Here is a 22,922-nt window from a genome sequence, read left to right on the forward strand (position 1 = left end):
GTGGGGGTGGGGATGGGGGCGGAGGGGGGCTGGAGGAGGGGGGGGCTGGTGGCAGCCTACGTCACGACCTGCCTACCTGTTGGGATGTGAGTCCGATGTGACTGATATGATGACATCGAAATCGAGGTAACAAAAAAAAAAACAACAACAACAACAAAAATCTTGGCACATTTGCATGCGTTATTTACACATCAAAGAAACACACACAGAGAAAGAAGAAAACATGGGGTGTAAAATAACAGTTATCGTTTTTCAGACGTTGTCTTCTTCCTCACTGATCCAGCACAGCTCTATTATTATTCTAATTATTATTATTATTAATAATAATAAATTATACCCTATTAATTGTATATATTATAGATCTTAAGCAACATATTTGGAAATTCACAGTAAATTCCCTCAGTTATGTTGCCTATGTGTTATAAAATATTTTGGATAATAGGTAATTAGCCTCTGTTATACATTTGTAATACACAGTCATCTTTTAAAGCCTTTAATAAAGCAAAAGAGCTTGTCAATTGGACCTCCAAAAAGATTGCATTAGAAATATTTGGGTCTTAATCTTTTGTGGAAGACTAAAGTCTTACATACAATATCTGAATCCTATTTGTATATCTGAAAACTATCATTTATATCAATTGTAAGTAATAACTAACACTGAAAATAATAGATGTTTGATTTCCTAAAAGCGCATTACTAAAATTACTTTAAAACAGTAAATTTAGTAAATTTAGTATATCTTTTTTAAATTATTTTGTACTTTAAAAAAAAAAATTACTTTGAAATGTACTCCTTGAATATTTACTTTTCCTTATGGTTTTTCTTCAATGGAATTGATCCAATCAACGCCATGTAACCGAAAGCAGCCCAAATTGTACGTTTCTAAAACATGTTGAGGATTTACCTCCCAGCTGCTTCAGAACAGAACTACATATCAATATAGATGTGAAAGAAGTTGCATAAATCATTAACAACAGGCTCTATTACATCCATAAAGTTTATTGATTAATGTTACCCCATAATGTTTCAGTGGTGAGGAGAGAACTATAGCTTTCTAGTGTGTGTGTGTGTGTGTGTGTGCCTGCGTGTGGCTCCCAGAGAGAGGAGAATGTCCTTAAATCACTGGACCCGGCTAACCAGGGCCGGCTGGCCTGTGTTGGACTTGTTAATCGAGCGTTAAAATGGTGTGTCATAAACCACTGGCCAGTGACTTCAGCAAACAACCTTAGGACCTGGGAACATGCTTTTTCTGACTGCTCTCTGTCTACCCAACCATATGAGGCACAGAAACACACATAGGAAACACGAAATACACTCCGATTCACTCCTGCAGCGCGCAAACAATGTGACATCACCGGTGTGCCGGATGATCGACTCCACTTTCACACGTGTGCAGTGGAGAACTTCAGTGACTTCATCAGCCGAGTACAGATGTTGTCTCTTACACACAAACAAGTAGACACACATTCAACATAAACACACTCATTACACACACATGGTGTATCAGAGCTGTGACAGTGACGCAGTTCTTGGCACCATTATGTACATGGGAAGTGGTAGCATGTGTTGTGAAATGCAAGAGAGAAAGGGAGAGACGCAGACAGAGTTTATGGTGCATGACATCATCTGATCTGAGGTCTGTAGGTGGCGCACATTCTTACAGTTTTGGATTTCAAGCTCTGATTTTCTGATTGTCAGCTTGTTTTTGCTGAAGACACAGTGCAACAAGTGTGATGATGATCAACTCCACTTTACACATGTTGTACTGTGTGTGAATCAAACAAAATCATAACACACCCACCAGCGGTTTGCTCTGGTGTTGGTCTGTATGCGAGGGCTGAGCTGGAAGTAAATTTAACTCAAACCAATGCATTACTCAATCAGATTACTGTAACTTAAATACTTAAATGCTGTTTAAAGTATCTGTTTACAGTATTTTCTTTTTTTAAGTAAAAGTAATCGTCATAAATGCCAACATATCACGTGTCGAACATTTGGCAGCTGAGCCAGATGTGTGATGTGGCCAAAGTGAGCATAATGCTACGTGTGGACTGAGACCAATAAGTTTGTTTGACCTTTGACCCTGAAACACCTTCTTTTTTTTTACAGATAGGGTGACATCAGGCTCTGGGCAGGCAGCTCTCTAGCGCTCCCAGACTGGCTGTTAAAAGCCGTGCTGAGGTGAAGATGCCAGATGGTAATGGCTGGTATAGCCTCTGAGTTATGGAGGTAGTTGTAATCTCAGTGGCAGCGTCTGCTCCAGGGCACCAGCCCGAGACTTCCTGGCTGCCGTCATACACGTTTTTTTAGTGTGAGTGTGCACCTTCACGGGCATGTGCGTGTGCTGTAAAACATCCCTTATCTTCAGCGAAAATAAAACATCCACTCTGGGAAAAGAGCTCAAAACACTGTGACATCATCACAACTTCCTGTTTCTTCTTGTTGCCATAACGCCCATAATTTGCATACTTTAAGGGATTGGTGGATGATGAGTCAGTGGGGTTTGGTCTTTTTTCGCACTTACAACACAACAAAACCATAACCAATGCCATCTCTGTCCAGCTGGGCTGCAGCGCCGGAAAACATGACCAAACATGGCAGAGATATTATTCGATGGTTTAGCTCATGTCAATAACCAAGGCCTTTCCTGTTGTTTTATGTTGCCAGTGGGATTTTTTTTGTCGTCATATAATTTACTTCAACAAATTTCAGAACATTAGGCAATTATTAGTTTTGATGTAACATCTCTGACAACCGTAGAAAAAGATACATACTTCAAAAGTCAAAAACTGCAAAATGGTTCTTACACTTTCTTGTGCAGAAGCCTTTTAAACTGTGAAACTGTTCCTCTAACGTTTGTGTGAGCACAGAGTATGACTCTGCCCTGATTATCACTTATGACATCATGTTACCAACACAATGGCTGCCAGTGTGCTGTAACTGTGGAGGATGGTAAAGCTCAACCCTGTCTATCACAGTCTTTTCGACTTTATTAATTTTACACTGACTTTGATGAATGGGCCAAACTGGATATAATATGCAGCTTTAAAGCAAGATTATTTCTGTCTCCACTGAGGCTTTACAGCTTTATAGATTCTAGGAGACTTGTTGCTACTTATTTTTTTATTACTTTTATTTGTGGCTTTATTGTGAGCTTTCTGACTTAAGATAACCTGTTATTTTTTCTGTGCTGGATGTTTTTTTTTTTTTTTTTTTAAATTGGAAACTTTATTATTGGGATTATGATTATGATGGTTATTATTGTTGTTGTTGTGCTAGCATGAGTCAGTAGCCACGTATTGGCAATTATATTTTGTCTCCAAGTTGAATTTTCATTTTGTCTCCAAGTTGAATTTTTTTTTTAGATTATTCCGGGACAAAGTGTGGTCTATTTGCGTTTTTATTGCTCCTCTTCGCTGTTTTATTTTCAGATAAATACGACATCAACTATCCGAAAAGTTTTGGAAAAAAAAAAAAAACCCTGGGAGCTATTGCTCATTTTGACGGATAAACTCGATTCAGACGCGAGGACGTCCCGTTTCAGACTTTAAAAGTGGGGCGCGTAAAAGAATAACTGGGTTTCATCCGCCCGCCCGGTCTGCCCCATGTCCCGTCACGTTGCTGCTGGTGTGTCTGACTGGGTTATCCTTGTCTGTCAGTCGACTGTCTCACCACCATGCCGCTGTCCCGTCCCGTCCCCCTACCGGCCGGTGTCGTAACCCCGCCCCCCTCAATCCCTCTCTCCGTGCGGGACCGCAATGATTTAGAAGTTCAGGAATCCCACGTGACGTCACCGGGAGGGTGATGTAATGCTTCTGTAAATAGAACGTATTGTAATCTCGCTCCAGTCCAACGTGGTTCCTCTCTGGAGCGCTGCTTGTCCCTCTCTACTTGTAGGTAAGCCTCAGCGTTTATTTTCATTCACAAAACTTTTAACTCCGCAATAACCGCGCTCCTGAAGCTGCCCACGGTCTGCCGAAACGACTTAAGTGTGTTAATTTCTATTTTCTAACGTTGATGGAAAAAGTTGACGGCGGAACTTTTTGGCTTGGTGTCCCGGTGAAGTCTCATCACCGAGCAGGACGGGTTGAGCGCTCGTGTCTATTTAGGGGGTGTGTGTGTGTGTGTGCGTGTGTGTGTGTGTGTGTGTGTGTGTGAGTGTGTGTGTGTGTGACAGCACTCTCCGTACAGCTGCGCGGGGCTTGTTTATAAGGTGAACAGGTTGCTTTCCGGAGCGATAGGAAAGAAAACACACCGGGTCATGTTCTTGAGACACGCACGGCCACTGACCGGCCGCCTGCCGGAGGATTTGCTGCTCAGAACCGCTGCTTAATTTGATCTCCGTGTCTGCGCGGCCGGTTCGATACTGTTCATCCGTCAAATATGGCAAATCTGAGAAATAGTAAGTAGCCTAACTGAAGTTTTGGAGATGGACATTTGGATATTGTAGACAGGGGGTAGTATTAAAACTTGTGTGTGTTATTTCATTCATTGTCGTTGCCGTGATGATGAGGAAAATGACATAGGCGGGAAAAAGTATAGTTGCCCCAAAGATTTACTTTTTTTTTTTTTTTTTTTTTTTTTTTAAGCGCAGACATTAATCCGTTTTAGAATTGGCAACATGTTGGCTTGTCTGTTGTTGGATTTATGCATTTGGCATGACGTCATTGTGCATTGACGTAACCAGTGACAGAAGGTTTTGCTGGAAATGTGCTGAGTGTGCTAATCTTGTGCAAGTACTGCTGAAAGGAGAAGAGGAAGGTAAAACTGTTCAACAAAAAACAACTCTGGGCTTTGTATTAGCCATTTTACATGAAATAATTATGTAATATCACTGCAAGAAAGACTATGCTGTAAATTGTAGCCTGTAGTTACATAAAACTACAACTATTATAACTTCTGTTTTGACTGATAGTGTCAATTCTAAATTTTTCCATCTGTGTATTTATTTGAAATTGTGGCATTGTGGACACTTGCTTACTCTTTTTATTTTGTAACACACACCTATGAGGTCACCTCTACTTGCCGGGGGTTGGAAAATGGGGGCTGAGGCAGGTTCAAACCTGTCAGGAGGATAGGCCTAAAGTGTAGCCCTCCCTCTGCGGCCTCCCAGCCTCATTCCTTCCCTCTTCCATTCATCGTGTCCTCCACCTCCTCCCTCTTTCTACTCCTCCCTCTCTCCCTCTCTCTCTCTCTCTCTCTCTCTCTCTCTCTCTCTCTCTCTCTCTCTCTCTCTCTTTCTCACTGCCACTTGCCCTTTCCATTCCCCTCTCCATCACCCTAATGTTGCTCTATGCTGCCCCCCGCCCCCCCTCCCCACACACACACACACTCTTTCCACTTCTTATGGAAGCATGTACTTTTGCCCTCTCCTTCCTGACTCCTCTCGTTAGCTCTCACTCCATAACACCAGGACCCACTTTGCTGTCTTTTCAAGTGTGTACCTGTAAATACACCTCTCATAACCATCCTCTCCACCCCAGAACAACACCACTAATATTTCTCCATCGCGTCTTCATCCGCACTGAAAGTTATGAGGATAGAAAGCCAAGGGAGGTTCGACCTGAAGACCCGTGGATCTTCTGTCTGTGAAACTTGTCTGGTGACACATAGCTTGGAGGAATGCCTGAGGTCAGGGAGTTGAAGACTTCTTCTTTTGCTGTCAGAGGAAAATGAAGAACGAGCTGCAGTAGCACTTCAAATAAGTCATAATTACCCCCATCAGTTGCTCAATATCGCCACAGTGGAGCTGACTGGGTCATGTCTGGGTTAGCGCGACAAGCTGCTTTATTATTGTGCTCCCGCTATTCTGCATTTGTGTTAATATTTGTAGCTTGTGATGACTCGATGTAAGATATGGTGAGCATCCATCCTTTCATCGCGCTCGTATTATTAACTGATGCCCCGATGAAAGCCTAATTGTAGTCTCAAATAATTGCACTACATGTCGAACGTCACTGTATAATAACCCTGAAAAGTAAAGATGCTTTAAGACTTTGATGCCCTTCTGGTGCGTACCTGTTATTAGTAATGAGTAATGAAAGGCTGGGAAAAAAAACACAAACAGATTGCATGTAATATGGTACTTGCCCTAATAAAAATGAATACCTAGAGTATACAGCAATGCGCTCACAACCCAAGACTGCTCCGCTCCCGCTGGCACCAAAGGGATCATTTTCCCCAAGATAATGTTGTGTCTCAGGATGAAGCATCCATCATCTGTGGCAACGATCTTATTACCCACAGCTTCCACAATAAAGACATGATAATAGGCGCACAGTGTGTGAATTATCTGAGGGCATTGTGTTTGTGTAAATACAGCTATAAAACAGAACTGCAGGCTGCTGGCTGAATGAACTCATCTGAACTGGGAGTGAAACCGTTCCCCCGGTACGCTGAGGCTGGACGTTAATATGTTGTTCTCACTTCTTCTGTTTGTGTAGGCTTGTGTATGACATGAATGACAAACAGGACAGGCCTTATGTGTGCGGCGCCCCGGGCTGCTCTCAGGTCAGTTTGATGCAGTACATGTGTGTTAGACTTGCCCTATAATCACTGTGATGAAAAAACAAAAAGATTATCATCATGAAACTTGTCATTAAACCTGAAAAAAGGAAGTAATTATTTGTGTGTGAATTAAAATGCTTACATAATACTGTATTGTTACGAGCACATGGATTTTAATGTGGAAAGAAATGATCAAACTGACTTATACGGTTTTCATGAAATTATCATCATTGATAAAGTGATAAATATTCAAAAATACTCAACAGACTAAGGCCATTGTGACTGGTTAGTCAGCCAAGAGGCATTAGCTGATTTAACACAGCAACAATGTGTCATACAGCAGCATCTCTTTACATCTTTCCCACTGTGTCGGTGTGCTGCAGCGCTTCCAGCTAGAAGAGCATCTGATCATCCACAGACACAAGCATGAGATGACCCTCAAGTTCTCTTCCATAAAGACGGATACAGCTTTCACAGGTAAGGCCAGCACAGAAGACACACACAACACATTGGAAATAAAAACATTGCCAATTCTCTGTCTTCTGCTCCCCATCCACCACAGGTGTCTACAATCCTCTGTGGATGTTTTACTTTTAATTAGCAGCTTTTCTCTATATTGCCCGTAACCACATCGCCTCCTACTTATCCATGCTGCATGTCACTCAGCTCGGCCGCTGTCTGGCTGCACGAGTGTGTGGTGACCCCTCAGGATCAGCGCTTGATGAAAAAATTATGACGATATGTTATACAGTATGAAATCGGATAACCTCGATACAGGCTTCCTCCCCTCTCATAGTCTGTGCGGTGAAACAGAGCTACTCACGTTGCAGCATGTACAGTATACTCCATCAGATTACACCTAACACACCGATGTAATGTCGTCAGTGAAGAGCCCCTTTGATTTAAAAACCTGGAGAGAAAGTGCTCAAGGTTCAGCACAAACCGTCTAAAATATTCGACTCTTTATTTGGACATTAGGCAAAAGTAAGGGAGGATTAGCTGGACGGAGCCATGTATTTTTGTACAGAGTTTGACATTAGTAGTGCACTGATTAATTTAGCCAATATTTACCAAAATCAAATGGACAGCGTTCACAATTTATTGCGACAACAGCGGGTTAGTACTGCAGCAGAACCTCATCCAACCATCAATTACATTTTTCAACAATTACTGTGCGTTTTGTCTTTGAAATGAAATAATATAGAAATCACAAAAAAACCTTTTTCTGTCTAACTAACAGTCCCAAACCCCAAAATATAAAGTGTACTGTCATAGTGGACGAAGAAAAGCTTCAAATACTCACATCTGGCCATTTTAAAACAAAACAATACATTTTCAAAATTTTGGAATTCATTTATCAATGAATTTCTTGTTAATCAACTACAACAGTTACGTAAAAGCTGTTAAACTACTCCTGTCTTTTTTTCTTTTTTTTTTACTGATTCTGTAAATTCGTCTTCTCTCAAGGCTTTATTGTCCGCATATGAATACATAAGGAGTTAATCGTGTTTAGAGCAGCTGACCCAAAGATAATTTGAGGACATCCTATGGGCACTTATTAGATACACGTTTTTGCATCAGTATACGTCTAAACATAGAGGTAGTTAACGTTAAAGCTCTTAAAATGCTGGGCGCATGACCAGTAACTTCAGAAGCCAGGAGTCTCACGGTCAAAGCCAAAGCGCTACACTGTCCCAAGACAATGTCTGTAACCATAGAAACAGCTGTCTGTCTGGATGTAAACATCAACATGAGATCTAACCTCTGCAGACTCTCCCTCTGCCTCTCTGTCCTGCAGCCTGTCACGCCTCCTGCAGGAAATCTCATGTCAAAACAAAGAGCCCGGCTGACCTTTGACCCCTGCATGTTTAGACAGCTCAGAGAGACAGACTGATGTTATCAGACAGAGAGTGCGGCTGGGTGGAGGCGTGTTTCTCATCTTCCCAATACAGCCTGGACCACAGTTGATTTAGAAAGCAAATAAGCTCAAACAACAAAGACACGTGGATGTCTGCTAGTTTTCTGCACTCGTCTCCTCTCTTACGTGTCCATGTCCATTTGTATGTTATGTTTTCAGACCAGACACCAACGCCGACACGATTTTTGCAGAACTGTGAAGAGGTTGGTCTGTTCAAGGAGATAGAGGAAGAGTTTCTTCAGGCACAAGAAGAGGAAAACAACAAACAGGTAATTTTTTTACAGAAATCAAAAGATTAAGTAGCATTTTTTTTTTTTTTTTTTTTTTTTTTAGCTGAGCCTGAAAGAAACAGAAAGCAAGCACCAAGACACGGTGCAGATGTGGGCTTTGTTGCTGCCAGATGTTTGCTTATGAGGTCTGTCAGCTTTGTGTTTTGAGTGACACTTGTTTGTGAGGAAGATAAATGTAGTCAGAGCCAATTAGACTACTGCAGATATTTGACCTGCTGCAGGAAAGAAACACCAGGTGATCACATTCTACCCTGTAAATTAAACAGGTAGTCATTAAACACACAAACACCTAAAGAAACACACAGACACACACACACACACACACACACACACACACACACACACACACACATCACTGTCACCTTAATCTCAGAGCCTAAACCACACACCACGCATGTGTGAGTGGAATGAGACAAGTAAAAAAATAGCCTCAGCTGTTTGTTTCTCCCGCTTCCCCCCACAGACGCTCTCTCATAATGGTTCAACCTGTATGAACCAGCACCATCTCAAAACCCAGCTTCAGCTCCAGCACCCCCAGCCACCGCTGCATCATCCCCCGACCCATGGTCTCCATCATCCCCAGACCCATGGCCCCATGATGGCCTCTAGCTGCAGCCTGGCTGCCCAGCAAGCTTTGTCCTCCTCCCAGTCCGGATCAGTCATCACCCAGGCTCCTTCCACCCTAACACACTCAGGGTGAGTATGGCTGTACACACACACACATACACAATTACAGGCGTCCAAACACACACACACACACACACACACACACACACACACACACACACACACACACACACACACACACACACACACACACACACACACACACACACACACTCTGTAACTTACTTAAGCATTCCATTCATGTAGCAATACTTACTTTCTCTATCCTACACACACACACAAACATTTCCTTTCCTTTTCTTTTCTTCCTGGCCTTCTCCCTGTCTTGCCCATCCTGTTTTATAACTCTCTGTGTCGGGCACATGCTGGCCTTCCCCCCTGCATAATTCATCTCTACATTAATGAACTGAGAGAAAAGAGGGGAAAAATTCAAAATACTCAGAGAACAAAGTCATTGCAAAAAAAGATGGAGAACCGCTGCATTGTCCACCCACTCAATCCTTCTGACTTTACCCACCCTGCCATCCAAGTCCCGCCTCTGTTATGTCTGTGAAGACTCAGAACCAGACTGGAGTCTCTCAGCGCCTGGGCAGCTTCCACGGCTCCCTGGTTATCACCCGGTTCAGGACACAGATAAGGGGAGTTCCTGTCTTTCATCTGAGCAGCTCCCTGCAGCAGCTCCCACTCTCCCTGACAGTTCATCTACAGATTTGTGAAACTCACACTGAGTCATCAGAATTTATGATTATATATAGGCTACATACACTTTGGGTTTAATGAAACATTCAGCCGTTTTATTCACATCATGCAGTTTGATAAGGAAAATAGTCTTTTGTTATATTTGGGTCATGTCAAAGTTGCTTACTGATTGCATGACTTTAGGCAACGAAATGAGTAAAATTGTAAGTAGAAATAGAAGCCGCTGTAAAAGCCAATGCCTCTGTTGTAATATAGACTACATTAGCAACATTTAAACGTTACACAATTTTAATACGGCAAATTTTACAATTGGTAGCTTTATAAAATCTTTTAGCCTAGACTGCCAATGACAACATTTCTGTAAATGCAGCACAGCAAAAATGTCTTATTATTAGCATGTGTAAAATATGTTTCCTTATGTTAAATATGAAAAAAAAAAACACAGCAAAAACAAAATAAAACTGTTTATGCAGCACTTTATTCTTCTGAAACAAATTTTTTACATTTAAATTAACACATTATTTAGGGATGAAACTGAAACTCCAACTTCCTTCAGCGTCTCCATTTTAACTGACATTTTTACTCCTTTCATTAATCCTATTTTTGACCGTCACTTCAACTCCTTTCAGAATTTCAGCTAATTCAAATAAAAAAATATATGTTTCAGTAGATGCGTTTCTTCAGATTTTAAGCATTGTTTCTCCCAGATGAATGTACATCGTATTTTCTCACTTACTTTTAGTGGTTTAAAGCTCTGGAGGAAGTTCACCCATCTCAAGACAATTAAACTCAATTAGATTGTCAAAAGGTTCAACAGCATAATTTCTTTCTAGAGCAGCTAATATTCTGGACAATAAACAGAACACGCTGTGAACAGTTTTCAAAGTAACTATTTTCTCTATAGAAAGAAGTTGAGATGGGAACAGTTCACATTCAGGTCTGTGGATTCTCCAGAGTGATCTGATCCTTGTTTCTAGAAAGATATATTGTTGTTGATTTATTTTTCATTGCTTTGAAAATATCCAAACAAAAAACAAGAAAGAAATATAAATATAAATTTTCCTCCCATTGATAATCTCACAATCCCTGAGATTTATTTAGTGACCCGATAAAGGAAACCCTACTCTGAGGCTGTCAACCACAGGACTAAACTACCGAGCTTTATATACCTGCATATAATTATTCAAATACTTCTGCAAATTTTTTGCTGCAATCCCATTTACTACACTCGCTTGATAAAATGTAGCCTTTATTTTTTATACCGTTTTGTCTGCTTGTGATAGTTATCATACCATAAATGAGTGGTGTCATTATTACATTTATGACACCAGTTCTTTGTTTAGGCATGTACTCCCCTTTATTGGAGAGTAGATAGTAAAGATAAGCAGGAGCAAGAGATGACATGTAACACAGGTCTCCAGCTGGAATCAGACTGGGAACATTGTGATTAAATGGTCAGCAAATGAAACCCCTCTGGCTCCAGGATGCATCACACTTAAAGCCTTAGAAGGAATTTCCAACTCATTTTTGAAAGATTTTTTTGGCGCCCCAGAATTGTAAACTTTTCTCTTATCTAAATGTCAGTCTTCAAAAAAAGAAAAAAAAAAAAACTTCTCGCCCGCTATCAACTGGCTTAAAAATGATTTCTGCTAGCAACACATACTGTAGATAAACAAAGCCTCTGTCACATCTCTGCAGTTGATTAGATGAGTCAAGGTACCAGAAGTAATTCAGTGACATAATAAGCTCCAAACATCTGTCCAGGCCCAGACGGGACATGACAGGACGGTGGGGAGAGAGTTGACAGTCGATTATGGTACAATATATCAGTGCCAGCTGAATCCAGACAGCATGTTAGTCAGTGAAACCCGCTAAGTGTTACTAAATTAACCATGGATCGGGTGTCTGACTGTTTCCCCTAGTGTTTACCACCCGTTTCCACAGCGACGTTGTTGGAGTGTCTGGCTGTTGGCCCCGGCAGAAGTGTTGTGGTTACGTTAGGAAAGGCTGTTTTGGTTTGTCTGTACTTTGTTGTATGTTAAACGGGTCACACACCCCCAGATTCAGTGATGACATCATTGCCGATGACCTCAGCGCGGCCACGGAGGCCCACGCTGTCCGATTGGCCGCGAGCCAGAGTCGGTTAGGTCAGCACACGGCACCCCGGGTCTCTGCATCCCCCACTGTGATCCCTGAGCTTCTATCCTCCCTCTCAAGCTGTCCCTTTTTTCCACATCTCTGTTTCCTTTCAGTTTTTTCACCTCATCATTCTTTCCGTTGTCATTGCTTCACCTCAAACCTCTGTTTACGCTGTTTTACGCCTAACATTTTGAATTTTCTATCATTTAGTCAATGCTTTTTTTTTCAGATTTTAGTTTGAGCGCTGTCCCAACAGAATATTTCTCACTTTGGTTTGCAGCTATGTTAATCATTTCAGTTTTATATGCCAATGTTTTGACGCATCCACCTCAAAAGAGATTGTTTTCTCGATCCCAAAACAATGAACCTCATGGAAATCAGATTGTGGTGCTCCTAGCATTTTAAAAGTTCAACAGCAACATTTCTCTCCAGAGTATCTAATATTCTGGAAAATAAACAGAACACCCTGTAAATCGGTTTTATAAGGATTATTTCCTTTTCAGAAAGTAGTTCAAATTAAATTAAAGAGACACACGGCTGGTGATTCTCTCAAATGTAATTTTTTGTATTGCTTTGAACACCACAAACAAACTTCCAAGTATTTAATTTGAGAAATATTGTACTTTTTTTTTACTCCACCAGGATTATCTGATTAAGATTTTAATATAAGATTTTTACATTAAAAAGACTGGATAAAACATAAAAATGCCTTTAAAGCATCAGTCTAGATGTCTATAACTTGTTAGAAAATCTGTAATAGGGTGTTTTAAAATATTTGTTATGAAACTTTTATATAAGGAAAGAATCCAAGTACTTCTTTCATCGCTGTATATCTCACAACCTAGATTTATAAAACCAAACCTGCATGGCTAGACACAATCACAGGAAGCGAGAAAATAAGTTTTGTTTGTTTGTTTGTAATTTCGAAAGAATCTTTATTTATCCATCTGAAATCCCTATACTGATTTTTTTTTTTTTTTTTTTTTTTTACCCATGCCCATCTATGTTAGTCATAGCTCCATCTGCCATCAAGACCTGGCTATAAATGTTTCAACTTGCACCTCTCTCTGAACCTGGATTAGTGAAACTTTAGCTGTGGATCGCTCCCTGGCATGACCCGCCGGTCTCTCTCTCTGTCTCTGTTGCTGACCACAGGCCGGTTCCTGGGCCGCTGTCCTGCCTCCTCCACATGCGGAACAGACACAGACAACCTCTGCCAGCCTCCTTACCTGGCACCCTGCCAGACCCCGCCATGCAAGGGGCATCTGCTCGGCACATGACTGTAAGTATGGGAGACAGTGTTTGTCATGCTCAGGCTCACACACATTCAGACACGCTTGCGTTATGATTTATAGATGCAGGTATAGTGGCCAAAGTGGTCAAGATCCCCCGAGATAGAAATATTCATGGTTGACAGGAAAATTCACTTCACTCTTGTGTGGATGAATTAATGAAACGTGTCAAACTCCAGATGGATCTGACCTTATAGGGAACTCTTTATACCTGACGTTTATATACATACATTCAAAGTCAAATGTTTATTACTCTCATACACAACAGTACAACGTGCAGTGAAATGCTTGGGTACCTGTCACTGGCCAGGTAGCTATAAATAAAAGCAATAAGTGTAAGAGTATAAAAATTTAAGCAGGAAAAAAAATTTCAATAATGGATGTATGAAAATAAATAGAAATTTTAAAATATAGCGATATGTCCAGAGACAGTGAAAACAATAGAGAATAGAGTGCTGTGCCTGGCAAAAGGATGTGCAATTACATTAAACTGAGGAAACTGGCTTGGAGGATAGTTAAAACAGTACTGATGGCAGTAATAATGACAGTAACTTGGTGGATGGTGTGTGTGATGTGTATGAGGCACATTTCTGATTAAGACAGAGAGGCTGATGGAATAAGCTGCCTCTCTTCCTCTCTGTTTTGGTGCTGTGATAGAGTCGTCCTGACAGCGACAGACAGAAGAGTCTGTTGTCGGGGTGGCTCGGCTCCTCGATGATCTTCGTGGCCGTTCCCTTCACCTCTAAGTGTAGATGTACTGCAGGTTTGGGAGGGAGATTTCTATGGTGCACTCAGCTGAGTGTACTACCCTCGTTGGGCTAGGTATTTCAGTTTTGTGCTGTTAGATGTAAAGATGGTCTCAGTTGTGCAGGTGTAAAAGTACATAAGCACCCTGAAGTCCCTCAAGTGTCATAGGTAGCAGAGACGCCGGAGGGCTTTCTTCAGCAGAGGGGTGAACTACGAAGCAAGTTCAACATACGCAGGCTTTCTTTGCCTGAGCTGGCTCAACAAAGCGGAAACTCTCAGTCAGAGATAATCAGTACTACGACAGTGGTGATCAGCTTTCTCTGTTAATTCAGGCTCTCTGCTTTAGGCTCTGAGCGCGTTCACATTAAAGAGTGTTTGCAGTATTTGACCAATCACAAACACGGAAAAGTGCACTGACAGCAGAATGACATATTTTAAAATGAGGAGCAAACTATCATTTAAAGAAAACTATAATGAAGTTAACTCATAATCCACACTGAAAGCAGCACAGCAGCAGCTGCTGAATGATGGAAGGATGTGATGTGAAAAAAAAAAATCGCTGACCGTGTGAATGTAGCCGAAGTTGAAAGGTTTATAAATTCACCTTACCATAATTTGCACAGGAAGATCTGACAAATTACATGTGCATATTTCATTAAATTTATTTATTGATAGATGCATTCTCATGACGTGCATGAACGTTTCAGTCTTATCATTTCACCTGCAGCCCCGGAGGAGTCAAAAGGACCGAGAACCACATAAGAAATAGGCTAAATATAAAATCATAATTCAAAGCGGTAGGTAAGTTTACTGTCGTATCTTGTAAGTATAAAGTGCAATGCTTTAGTGCATCAATCAGTCCCTGTTGTTGGATGATATCGGTAAAAAACACAGTGATATTAATCTATACTTCATATAAAAATCAACAGGGAAAGTCAAAGAGGTTTGTCGGCCTCTGAACACTCGGCCCCCCCCCCCCCCCCTCCCCCCCGGACAATCTTACTTTGCGCAGCAAGCTTCCCTGGATCTTCTCCGATTGGTGATGATATTTTTCCAAGAGAATTGATTGGTCAGTGGGCATTACTTTCTTATGTTTTGATCTGATATCTCCAACATAACCTGCTCCAGACCAGGTTAAGTTTGCAGCATCAGTTACCGTGGTGACAACCCTGGCTTTAGTCTCAACATACCTCGCTAACCCACTAATCTCACTTTGCAGTACACCCCTCTGGTTGTCATGTAGCACACCCTTTATAAATGCCATGTGAAGGGACACCCGGGTATCAGCCCTTGTGGGGTGGTCCTATGTTGAAGGTGAGGGAAGATGAAGTGTGACTGTCCACACACACACCAGCCGTTGTCTGTCAATCAGAGAGTTGGGAACATGATGATGTTTTCTTTTGACACAACTGAGAGGTTATTTTCATGTAAATTTGTATTGTCAATGGCTCAGTTTACTTATTTTTTATTATTATTTTTCTTCCATTGTTTAATGGGTGACAATAACCTGCTTGAACTTCCTGTAATTGGTCCAAATTGTCCAAAAAAGTGTTTTCACACTGCAAATGAACTGAACTGTGGTTCTCTTTGATCCGGACCGAGACCACCTCTTTTGATCAGTCCAAATTTTCCTTGTTGCTTCGGTCCAGACCGCAGTCCAAGGCACCTTCACACTTTCTACTTTGGTTTGGATCAAACTGAAAAGTCCAAAGGTCCAGACCAAACAAGGTAGATCTGAGAGCTCCCTCAAAACACTGATACCATTGTTTTTGGCCTGAAGCTGATTGTCAGTTGTGAGTTGCAGTATTAAAGGAGGGACTTGATATTTCAGAAAATACACTTATTTTCTTTCGAGCAGGATGTTAGATGGAAAGACTGCCACCCCTTTCAGTGGAAAACAGGTAGCCTGACTCTGTCAAACAGAAATAATATCCATCTACCAAAATGTCTAAAGCTTACTACAAAGCACATTTCTCATTATGTCCACTGTTTGTGCTAAGCCAAGCTAAATGTCATATTCACCTTGTAATCAAGAACATGAGAGTGGTATCAATTTTCTCATCTGACTCCCCACCAGAAATGTCGTGAAATAAAAGCTACATACTATTGGCTCTGTGCCCCAATAGTACATCACGAGTGTTGACAAAAAGGAACAAATATTTCAAGGAAAAAGGTTAGTTCCTAAAATATAAAACTGATTTCCCCCTCTTCATGAAGCGTTTAATGCTTTATGGAATGAGAAAAGCATCTGAAACCACTTTCAGACAGTGATGTGGAGCTATATTTTTCTTTGACACCCAAATAATAAAATGTGTTAAATCAGAACTCCTAAGCTGGAAAGGGTGTTTTCACACATTTTGTTGACTCCCGGATGAGAAATCTTCTCACACCAGTATGATATTTTTTAAAAATTCACGAGTTGTGCATCCTCAATCATATAGGAGGCAGAACACATTAAATGCCATATTATGTAAGTGATACGTAGGGGAAAACTGATATTAGATGTGTAACACTAAAACACACCCTGTCTCACCTTCTGCCCATGGCTTATTCCTTTCTAATCAGGATAGACAGGAAACAGAGTGTAATGCTACACTCTAACACACACACACACACACACACACACACACACACACACACACAGGTCTGGACCACAGGAAGTCACAATCTACACGCTCCCCCTGACTTTCTTGGTTGTTTTATTTTCCTTGTGGCTACATGCTCTCTATCTCTGCCCTTGTAAATTTTACATTTCCTCTTTCTAGGTGCATGTCCAATGAATTGTTAAATATATGTGTGCTATCAAAAGCAACTTCAAAGGGAAAACTGTGAAATCGCCCCTTGTCCACTCACACACAATCTGTGTTACTGTCTCCATCTCTGTCTCTCTCTCTCTCTCTCTCACACACACACACACACACACACACACACACTCTCTCTCTCTCTCTCTCACACACACACACACACACACTCTCTCTCTCTCTCTCTCTCACACACACACACACACACACAGAGACCAAACTCCAAACTCAGGTTATGACTTCTTGTTGCAGAGCTTGTATATAGAGTGGCAAATGAAAAATGGTTTCAGATTGCAGAGCCACTCAGGTCGCACATTCAAATCTCAACTTATTTTTCTTACATTCTCTTTCTCTCTCTCTCTCACACACACACACACACACACACACACACACACACACACACACACACACACACACACACACACACACACACACACACACACGCACACACAGACGTTTGTACTTCTGTATTTGTGAGGGCACTCGCTGACATAATGCATTCTCTACTCCCTTATTTTTACTGTCACAACTAAACTCAAATTTTACCTAACCTAAACCTAGTCCTAACCCTGAAACCAAGTCTTAACCCTCATCAGCTCTTTGAAAGTGTGTCAGGTTTGTGGGGACCGAACAAATGTCACACACATCTTCAGATTGGTCCTCAGAAAGATAGACACACAAGCAACACACAAAGGCTTCTTCTCCAGGCCCATCTAATTATAATTCAGTGACATCAGGTTTGTGTTTTGCATTTCCAACGTGTGAAACAGGACTCGTACTTCTCTAAAACCACGGTAGGTGTATTAACATGCCTCTGTTGTACAGTAACGCCACACTCTGCTTAAGTGGAAAAGTAAACATTTGACAAGTGGATCAGTGTTTCATGTACAGTTTTGTGTCTTCATTCACTGATCTCCCCCCCTCGCACACAGAAATATCAACGTGGTGTGTCATCCAGGCCAAGGAGACACATGATGTAATCAGTGGCCCCAGTGTCAGGGTGTTTCTATGTAGCAAACAGAACTGAAATACTCGTGTCCAGTCCTGTTCGCTGTGTGTGTGTGTGTGTGTGTGTGTGTGTGTGTGTGTGTGTGTGTGTGTGTGTGTGTGTGTGTGCGCGCGCGTGCGCGCGCGTGCGCTCGCGCGCGAGTGTTTGACTGGCAGCCTGGCTGGCTGGTAAAGCTGGCAGAGGCAGCTCAATGACCTCATCCTTGGCACCGGCTAAATGTGCTCCTTTTTTTCCTTTGCTGAATAGTGAAGAGAGAAAAAAAAAAAATCTGCTCCTTCTCTTAAAGAAATATTGTGTAACAGGCAGCAGATAGCAATATTGCCAGGGAGGGAAGGAGGGGGGGTGATGTCATGCTTCAAACACGACCTCTCCCTCTCTCACTTTCCTCTGGTGAGTGGAGGAGAAAGGTGAGATGAGGTTTAATTTAGCTCGTACAGTCTGTTTAGTCAGATGATACACGGGAATGATAAAGTGTGAACGTATCAAGCTGCAGACGGCAGCATTTATTGGAACACATTATCCCCCTTATCAACAGTTGTCTTCACAGTTGTGGATGATGAGGAGAAAGAGCAATGATGGACTAAAGTGGGGGATTTTGGCTGAGAACAGTGCTAGTTATAATTTTCATTCGTTTTGGCACAGAGAGGTACAACACTCTGGGAAAAGGTCTGTAGGTTTGACCTGAAGTGGTCTGTTGGTTCAGAGCTAATCCGCTGTCACTAATTTAGCTGGTGTTAGGGGTCACCCGCCGTGGGAGAGATGGAAAATGTTGCTCTGTTGTCACACGATCTTCATATACAGTGATTAGGTCAACACATCTCTGCTTAAATGTGATTTAATAAAACTGAGGAGGTCAAAGTGAGAACAACAAGTAGTTTTTTATTAAATGTGTTGTCTCATAACGGGAAACTTTTGGGAAACAGGGTTTTGGGTGTTCTCACTAGTCCCTATTTTGTGGCAAAAGTCACAAGCATGAACAAACTATTCTTTATACTAATTTGTAATAAATATGTGGTATATATAATTTTTGTCATATATATATAGATATATCTATTTTTGTTTGTTCTTTTTGAAGGGACTGAATGTCTGTGCTGGACACAATCACCTTTTTCTCCTGTTTATTGCATATCCAAAACTTCCGTTGAATTGTCTAATGCACTTTTACAGATGGGGGTATATTTTTCAAGTAGATAAACTGAAGAAGTGAGATTTGCAGATTTGCAATGATAGAAGAATTTGAAGAGCGATGGGAGAGTGTTGATACTGAAAAAGGTGCTCCCAAACAAAGACAAGGCCTTTCTATACGGCTGAAGGCCTTTTGGGCATCGAGTGTCACGGCCTTTGTCATGCTCAGAATACAGTATGTACATAATATAGAAATAGAATATCTTCCTGGAATAAAGTTGCAATTTTTTTTTCTGTCTGTATTTGCCTAATCTGGTGGCCAGTATTTCCATCATTATATTTTCATCACAGATAGATAGCTCTGGAGAAGGATCTCTCTTATTTTTGACCTCCTTTAATAACAGAAATATATTGGCCTCTAAGAGAGATGCTGAAAAGACATTGCTTGTCATTAGGGTTCTTAACCATTGTTCATAGAATTGGTGTTGAAATCTCAAATACTATTTCATAGAACTCAACCCTAAATTTATCAAATAGATTTAAGATGTCTTGAAATTGCAATGCAATGCTTGCAATGATGTAGTCCTTGCTCAGTATCCCTGCATTTGGGACATGGGATTATGTACCAGGTTCACCCCAATTTGAGCTATCTGAGACTGGTAATTTGGTAATTTGGTTGTCTATAGCTCTCAGGAATATGCAGGTAAAATGAGATGATATGAAAATATCCAATTTACAATGAGACACCATTGTGTTTATCATTCTTTAAGAAATGCCACCTACAACGCATTCAAAACAGGCCCATGTTATAAATAATGTTAAAAGGATCTTCTTCTTATCAGTAACAAGTTTATATGTGATTATGTGTTTGTGGCTGTAATGTGGGGGGATTTAAAGATACAAAGTGCACAACGTTTTAGTCTTCGTGGCTCAAATACTTGTAAATGTGTCATTCAATATTCTGACATTGTACTGTACATCACCTGGACACTCTACATGCATGCCTATATTTTACTGCAGAAAAGGAGAAAAACAATTATTAATCAAATCCCTTTCCTTTGTTTATTTTCTGTCTCCACTCAGAGATCCAAACAGACGATGGGCCACCATTACCACCCAGGAATGATCAACAACCCTGTGACATCCATGGATCACATGATGGAGATGATGTCACAGCGCCACCAGGCACCTCCGCTACATCAACAACACCACCACCCCAATCATCATCATCATCCTCATCATCCACAGCTTGCAGCTCCACCCCTCACCTACCAACAGCGATGTCATGATCCTCCGCCGCACCTGGGAAGCACCCACAGCCACCCGCTTCACCAGTCAGGGAATGTACCGCACATTCAGGCTCACCAGTCATCGCCCTCACACTTGCACCAGGGCTCACCACCTGCAGCTCCGCTGTCCGCTCCGGCACAGGTACAATGCATTACATTTTCTAATTGTTATATATGTGTTTTATATTTCTGCACCTGGGTACAGTTAGGTTATTGAAAAAAATGTTTTTTTTTGTGTGTGCAGTTATCACCAGTTGCACAACAGATGCCGCCCTCCCACTCTCAGCATGCAGTGCAGGCAAGCGGTAGCTGCAGCAGCAGTGGAGGAGACGGTGGAGGAGGCGGCAGCCGTCGACGAAGGACTGCAGAGCAGGACCCCGACGAGCGAAGGCAGAAGTTTCTGGAGCGTAACCGGGCCGCGGCCACCCGTTGCCGACAGAAGAGGAAAGTGTGGGTGTCGTCACTGGAGAAGAAAGCTGAAGAGCTGACGCACACAAACCTGCAGCTACAGGTGAGATGCACTTGCGACACAGACAAGTGCACACGCCAACACAATCTACACTTCAAGGATACTTAGCATTTCTCTGCGTGTTCCCAGAACGAGGTGACGTCATTGAGGTCGGAAGTGGGTCAACTGAAGCAGATTCTGCTCACCCACAAGGACTGTCCTGTCACCGCCCGGCAGAGAGAGGCACAGGGGTACCCCAGTGAGTAAAACCCCCTACCCTTCACCTCTGTCTAGAAATCTCACCAGCCTTTCCAGATGCCTGACACCAATAATCTCCATCCACCACTGAGGGTATAATTCAGATGCGTTATACCTTGTATGTGCACATAAGGGAATACCCCATGGTCACATGTTGTCTTGCTATGACAAAAAACACCTCTACACACACAGGGACCTTAAACTGTACCATACAGAGTGCAACCAAACAGCACTTAAAACTCTGCTTCTATCTCCACCGTCTCCAAATATTAGAAATGCACTTTTATTCCTAAAGAGAGCCAATCAGGGGAAAGCGCTGCACTCTTAACTCTCCTTTTAAAGGAATATCTTAGACTATGTTTTGTCATACTTTTTAAAAGAACAACACCTTAAATATATTTAAAATACCCTGGAATGTAATGCTATGAGCATTTGCTATTTGGCCTTGCATGAAGCAAGCAGGGAACAAGATGCAGACGTTGCCCATCTTGCAGTCCAGGCAGCTGAAAGTTAAAGCTCAACAAGACCTGAAACTGACCTGTAATGAAAGATATTTGAAAAATACTTCACCCTGTGGCTTAAACAAAAACAGATATTGTGTTTAAGAGCTTCAGAGAACAAAGAGGGATGCAATATTGCCACGTGTTCTATTCATATATTTGTATTATTGTCTTTTTACCTGTATGTACAGTCTTCAATTGTTAAAATAAAAGAGATATTTTCATTTAATCAACTGTAATGGGTTTTTATTTATTTGCTAAACATCCAAAACAAAGTGCACATGCTCGTAAAGGCCACCCACAGAGCGGACAGTCCACACACATATATCAGTGACTTTGACAGCTGTCTTTGTGTCCAGCTGCAGGGGTGAGTCCAGGAGGAAGTCCCACCCCTGCAGGTCCTGGGCCTCTGCAAGCCATCCAATACAACAGCATCTCCACCTCCTCGACAGCTGGAGGTGACATGGGGCACGGCCCCCAGCCTGGACACTAGCCTTCAACAGACAGATGAAACACTGAACTGGATAGGTGAATTTATTAATCCATGTGAACGCTAAGGTATTTTTTTTAAACATGTATTATCAGATTTTCTGGTTGAAGAGAAGACCAGAAACAAACACTGAGATTTGCCCACAGCTTCATTTTCCACAACAGGTGCAAGAATGCTACTTTCTTGCTGGTGGGATCCTGTGTTTATTCAGACTAGTAATTGCTTACTTCCCACTGACTATGCACATACATAATCAATCATGACACATCATTTTAGTGTCATTTGCTCTTAGGATATATCTTGCACTAATTTTGAGAAACAAAGCTTTTATATTAGTTTATATTTTTACCCGAGCAGCTGTCAGTGCACACCTTATGAATTTTCTTTCAAACAGAGGCAGCTTCTAATCAAGAATACAACTATGTATTTTTTCTAACGAATTATTCAATTTAAGACAAACTTTTTTTTTATTAGGACTTAAAATTGTATTGGCTTGTAAATAAAATGCAATCAAATCCACAACTGTGTTGGGAAGCCACGATTGTACAGTATTTCCTGAGGCACTTTTTTTTTTGTAACAACTCCACCGAGTCACTAAATATTACCATTAACTACACTTCCTGTCTAAATCCCTGTCAGTTTAATTTAATTCACACTTTAATGACTTTTTTTTTGTACTGTAAAGATAAATAAAATAAAAATGCTTATTCTGGTATCTTCTCATGATTTTTTTTTTTTTTTTTTTTTTTTTTATATCTTTTTATGGCTTAAAATCTGAAAGAT

General features: G+C 41.3%; 1 protein-coding gene across 4 annotated transcripts; it reads left to right on the forward strand.

Annotated features, from left to right (window-relative positions):
- The first annotated feature begins 58 nt into the window (after positions 1-58).
- On the forward strand, positions 59-22,824 carry LOC138214454 (cyclic AMP-responsive element-binding protein 5-like). 4 transcript variants are annotated; one of them, XM_069176093.1, is made up of 10 exons: positions 59-126; positions 6,444-6,510; positions 6,891-6,984; positions 8,585-8,694; positions 9,179-9,411; positions 13,336-13,462; positions 20,238-20,585; positions 20,688-20,954; positions 21,042-21,150; positions 22,009-22,824. In XM_069176093.1, exons 1-10 carry the CDS (start codon positions 107-109, stop codon positions 22,140-22,142), a joined length of 1,509 nt encoding a protein of 502 aa, XP_069032194.1. In that variant the 5' UTR covers positions 59-106; the 3' UTR covers positions 22,143-22,824. The 4 variants fall into 4 exon arrangements, with proteins under 4 accessions (XP_069032194.1, XP_069032195.1, XP_069032197.1 ...); XM_069176094.1 differs by lacking the exon at positions 59-126 and adding an exon at positions 3,665-3,897; XM_069176096.1 differs by lacking the exon at positions 59-126 and adding an exon at positions 3,870-3,893.
- Positions 22,825-22,922: the final 98 nt, after the last annotated feature.

The sequence above is a fragment of the Embiotoca jacksoni genome, unplaced genomic scaffold (genome assembly GCF_022577435.1).
Source record: "Embiotoca jacksoni isolate LCO1_2020_lvr unplaced genomic scaffold, fEmbJac1.0.p SCAF_7, whole genome shotgun sequence".
Taxonomy (NCBI): domain Eukaryota; kingdom Metazoa; phylum Chordata; class Actinopteri; family Embiotocidae; genus Embiotoca; species Embiotoca jacksoni.